Source organism: Macrobrachium rosenbergii, chromosome 3 (assembly GCF_040412425.1).
Source record: "Macrobrachium rosenbergii isolate ZJJX-2024 chromosome 3, ASM4041242v1, whole genome shotgun sequence".
NCBI lineage: Eukaryota > Metazoa > Arthropoda > Malacostraca > Decapoda > Palaemonidae > Macrobrachium > Macrobrachium rosenbergii.
Window position 1 is genome coordinate 51,091,106 of NC_089743.1, and position 5,759 is coordinate 51,096,864.

At 36.9% G+C, this 5,759-nt stretch overlaps 1 protein-coding gene across 1 annotated transcript; it reads left to right on the forward strand.

Annotated features, from left to right (window-relative positions):
• The first annotated feature begins 1,508 nt into the window (after positions 1 to 1,508).
• LOC136828469 (neurotrophin 1-like) lies at positions 1,509 to 4,086 on the forward strand. Its single transcript, XM_067086532.1, has 2 exons — positions 1,509 to 1,550; positions 2,732 to 4,086. Exons 1-2 carry the CDS (start codon positions 1,533 to 1,535, stop codon positions 3,446 to 3,448), a joined length of 735 nt encoding a protein of 244 aa, XP_066942633.1. The 5' UTR covers positions 1,509 to 1,532; the 3' UTR covers positions 3,449 to 4,086.
• The last annotated feature ends 1,673 nt before the right edge of the window (positions 4,087 to 5,759 follow it).

Sequence of the window (5,759 nt, forward strand, 5' to 3'; positions counted from 1 at the left end):
AGAATTATATGACTGCAAAAAACTAAAAGTAAGGAACGAACGTCTTATGGAGATCATTTTATTATTTTACTACCTCTATATTTAGATCCAAATTGTCAATCTATTCACTTTGCTATACCGACATTTTATATACATATATATATATATATATATATATATATATATATATGTGTGTGTGTGTGTGTGTGTATATATATATATATATATATATATATATGCTTAAAAAATCACAGTAGATGCACGTGACTTCAGTGTATACATTAAGCGAATCCCACAGGAAATTGACAGGCAGAAGTTCAGTACCAAGCGCTTTTACGTTTATTTATTTACGTTTATTACCTATGTATATATATATATATATATATATATATATATATATATATATATATATCCTCATAACTATTCCAATTATCAAAAAATAACAAGGAAATTACTTTATTATAGTAAGATATTTCACGATAATATATAGTGCATGTACAGTATATATATATATATATATATATATATATATATATATATATATATATATATATATATATATATATTGCATACACGCATGAAAAATAACTAAATAACAGCCGTTATCGTCAAATATCTTACGATAATTAAGTAATTTCCTTGTTATTTTTTGATAATTGGAATAATTGTGAGAATCAGAGGAAGAAACTTATTCTCTCTCTCTCTCTCTCTCTCTCTCTCTCTCTCTCTCTCTCTCTCTCTCTCTCTCTCTCAGGTAAAGCAGGCGTGCAACGCATGAATAAATGAAAAGGGTGTACTGTTACTATTGTTCACAGTATGCAGGTATCGAGCATATTCTTTTGTCGCTTTTATTCATTTTTTCTATATTCTCCTCCATCAAACAGTTTATATGAGTACTTGCAAGTTACTGAAAGGAAAACAAATATTTAAGAAAGATAAACAAAACTGGATAACAGAGATGAAAATAACAGACATTCAGGCCAATTACCGCTCAGATTAAAAACAATGACTGCGTCGGTTTAATGAACAGCGAAGAGGACTCGTTAACATTAAAGGGGCTCCTCTCATTCTTTCAGAGAAAACAGCATTTCGACAACAAAGATTCACACAAAGGAGAACCGCTACCTTAGGACATACACGTAATTCCTAATCATGCAGTACCTGCCTTTCTAATCACTCGTAATGTATGGGAGTTTTTTTCTTTTTCTTAACAACATTCTTCGTTCAACGCTGCAAACATTTCACGCTTGACCGAGAGGAATGTCTCAATTAAACGCGACAATGATTGACGTCTATTGAATTCTCCACAATGACCGTAAATTAACGCTTACTCTTGTGAAGAGATAACTTTTTTTCATTGGTACTAGGGATTGATAAAAGCATCTCGTATGAACGAAATGGCTTAAGGTACTGTGTGTGTGTGTGTGTGTGGCTCTAAGGCTTTAACCAAGGTCATCCGAGGTAAACCAGAGAGCGATGGTAGGGGACAACAGTATATAAGAGAAAGGTGGGGTCAGCATTGGCACAGTTCGGCTTCTGAACTCGAACAGATCATGGCTATTCAGGCGCTGGTGAGTCGATTTCTTAGAACTGTTCTGTGATTCTTCTTCTTCTTCTTCTTCTTCTTCTTCTTCTTCTTCATCTTCTTCTTCGAGTTTTAAATATCTTAAGCATCCTTTTAGGCAGCAGAGGAAATTTATGTAAATGCAAACGAATCCTACGAAAATGTCAGCAGTTCAGATGGTCAACTTTCATGGAACAAGTTCGATAAACGTCATTTTTATTTGTATAGTAAACGATTTTTGAAAATAAAATAGCTTTAAAGTTTTGAATGTGTGATGTTAATAGTGTCATACCATCTGGAACGTAAATTGCTTTTCCCACAATCCTTGAGTTTCTTGTTCTACTTCTTTTCCATTCTTCCTGCCATCATTATCTCTTGGACAGATAATGAGAGCATAGCGTGATCCACCACTGGCCTCCTATATATATATATATATATATATATATATATATATATATATATATATATATATATATATATATATAATGTATATATATATAAATGTATATGTATAACTGACTCAGAAGATATGGAACGTGATGAATATATAATTAATGTAGATATATATATATATATATATATATATATATATATATATATATATATATATATATATATATATATATATATATAAATTAATTATATATTCATCACGTTCCAAGTTCCTCGCTGGATGAGCGGGTTCCGTTCTCAGCTACCACTCTGTTGGTCGCGAGTTTGAATCTCCGACCGGCCAGTGAAGAACAAGAGGAATTTGTTTCTGGTGATAGAAATTAATTTCTCGCTATAATGTGGTTCGGATTCCACAATAAGCTGTAGGATCCGTTGCTAGGTAACCAATTAGTTCTTAGCCACGTAAAAATAAATCTAATCCTTCGGCCCAGCCCTAGGAGAGCTGTTAATCAGCTCAGTGGTCTGGTTAAACTAAGATATACTTTAACTTCATCACGTTCCAGTATATTAACGTCTCCTGTTTGCTTCTAAATAAGTCCTTGTTTATCTGGTTATTTTTCATCTAGTAAATATATTGTTTTACTTTGTGAGTGTCTGTGTGTGTGCAGTTTAAAATGTATCTGTGGATCCCACCCACTTTCATTTATTGCAATATTTATCATATTTCTTATCAATATTTGTTCGATTCATTTATTTTTATTGGTCTTTGAGTATTTTCTGTTTCATGTCTTCTAGACATTCTCCCTACTGGTGGTAGCCACAGCCGCTACCTCGTCCAGCCACGTCATGATCAGTTTCGGCAACGGAAAAACGGTCGAATACAGCAACGGCCACGCACCCACATCATACCATCCTCAGCCTAAGCCTCAGCCATCCTATCGTCCTGCTCCATCCTACCACCCAGCTCCTTCTTACAAACCTGCTCCTTCTTACCACTCGAAGCCTGAGGTCCCTGCTTGTGCTGAGCTGACCAATTCCACTTGGTGTCTGGAGGACGAAGAATACCCTGAGTATGAAATCAAACACGCCATCCAGTACCACCTGGATAAGTTCAACGCCCTATACGCCGACGTCGCCGACCTCAACACAGAGCTCTCAGTCGAGCGCCCAGATACCCTGGAGGAGGAGACCTACCTCTGCCCTTCGGAGACCTCCTACATCAGGCCCCTGAGAGCTCAGAATACAGAAGGCAAATGGCGGGTCGTCATCAACGAAATCAACGTTCATTACAAAACCTTCACGCAGACTGCTCGCATCGAGGAGTGTCTCACGGCAGGAGAGGAGTGTCCCAAGGTGCCCATGTGCTACGAGTCCACCTGCCTTCAGAAGTCCGTCTACCACCGCTTCGTGGTCTACGATCCCTACGACCAGTACTTCCCATTCGCCATTGAGTCTTTCAAGTTGCCTGCGAGCTGTGCTTGCCTCTTGGGAGCCTACACCATCGACCATTAGAGGAGAAATCCTCTTTAACTCCCGATTTTCTGATGCGAGACAATAATTTCTAGATTCTAAGTAAATTTATAATTTTCTCCCATAATGCACTCATGAGTTAGGTAGTTATCTTTTCTTAATTCATCTATAATTCGTACATAAGCCAGGTGATTTATTGTCTTGTAAGTCTCCATAATGTGTTCAAGAGCTAGGTAGTTACATTTATGTAGTATTTCATAATACATTATGAGTCTTTTTGTAATCCATCGTAATGCACTCATGAGTGCATCTGTGAGCACTTAATTCACCATAATTCACGAAGTGACTAATTATCTTGTAATTCTCCATAATGCGTTCAAGAGCAAGGTAGTTACATTTCTGAAATGTCATAATCCATTCAAGCACTTTCTGTAGCAATCGACAGCAATGCAATCATGAGTGCATCTCTGCGGGTGTTACCTCAAATGTTACATTATTTTCTTTCGGAACCTCACTAACAGAATTAAACGCTGTGATAGCCTTTTCTAGTCCCTGAGCGTGATGTAGACTACCGGCGGTTAACGTGAAGAAAGCAGTTCTCTAGTCATCATAATATATATGATTTATCAATACCTCATGCATCTATGCTCAATGGTGATTTATGTCGAAAATAAAGTATGACAGAACATAAAGTCGCTTTGTTTTATTGGTGCTTTTATGACAAGATGTTCATCGCTAATGACAAAAGTGATTGAATCATCGTTTTGTAAGGTATTTCATAACTCTTTTAGCAATCTGTCTGTTTTGATTGTTCCACATATGCTAGGTTTATGGATCGCTCCCAGCATTCTCCTCAGCCGTCTAAACGTCTAAATGGCTTCCGGCTTCTACTAGGGTTAGGAATAAGGGCAAGGGGCTGGCATTCTCTTACCTGAAAACATGTTGAGAAACCAGAAGTTTTACGTATCTGGTGACACCCAACTCAAATAAGAAACAAGTAAATATTGCACTGAAGTTTCTTCGGCGCAATCGAGTTTTCTGTACAGCCGCTACAGCGTATAATCAAGGCCACCGAAAATAGATCTGTCTTTCGGTGGTCTCGGTATAGTGCTGTATGAGCCGCGGCCCATGAAACTTTAACCACGGCTCGGTGGTGGCATGCCCTATATCGTTCCCAGAAGCACGATTATGGTCAACTTTAACCTTAAATGAAATCAAAACTACTGAGGCTAGAGGGCCGTAATTTGGTATTTTGGTGATTGGAGGGTGGATGATCAACATACCAATTTGCAGCCTTCTAGCCTCAGTAGTTTTCAAGATCTGAGGGCGGACAGAAAAAGTGCAGACAAAAAAAAGTGCGCACAGAAAAAAAGTGAGGACAGAAAAAAGTGCGGACTGACAGGCAAAGCCGGCACAATAGTTTTCCTTTTACAGAAAACTAATAAAAGATGTATTGTCACATAAAATCGAGGTGATCTGATTTAGGAAATTTTACTTTGCTTTTAGTCATTAAGAAATCCGCTCAAGACAACACTTGCTTACCGATTTGCGCGTTTTACTTTTGGTCACTCATATACAAATTAATTCATCAAGAAAATTTACAAAGTAATGTATTTGTTCGCGATGATATTTTTTTCATTTATTTTATACACGACTATCCAAATAGTTGCCATGAAAGTGAGTTTGTTTCGTTAAACATTTTTTCGATGGATTTTAAGAATATGTTTATTTAACAATTGCTGGATCGATTATTTGTTGGTATTTATATATAAACCATAATACAAATCAAATAGCTTAATATATGAGTAGAATACTTTTTCATTTGGTTACCGAAACAGGAGTTCTTTTGTTAAGCAGAGAGAGAGAGAGAGAGAGAGAGAGAGAGAGAGAGAGAGAGAGAGAGAGAGAGAGAGTTACAAGGAGTTACAAGGATTAGGATGTCTCAAAGACTTATTAGTTCATCCGAAGAGACGTCATGTGCTCACTTATCTCTAGGAGCAGGTTCTAATGATTTTGTCTAGCTTTCTTTTAAACTCTTCCACACTGTTGCTGTTTACAACTTCTGTGGCAGTTTATTCCTTGTGTCACATATCTTGTATGTAAAGAAGTTCCCACAATAAGATGTGTTGTATCTCTTCAGTTCTAGTTTCCACCCATTACTGCTTGACTGGTTTTCGTTTAATGTGAAAAGGTTACTGTCCACTTTTGTTATGCTTTTCAGTATTTTGAATGTTTCTGTTAGTTATCCTCGCAATCGTCGTGTTTCTAAGCCATACATGTTCAAGCTCTCTAGTTGTCTTTGGTAACCTATTTGCCTGATGGATGGAATTAACTTTGTGGCTCTTGCTTGTAC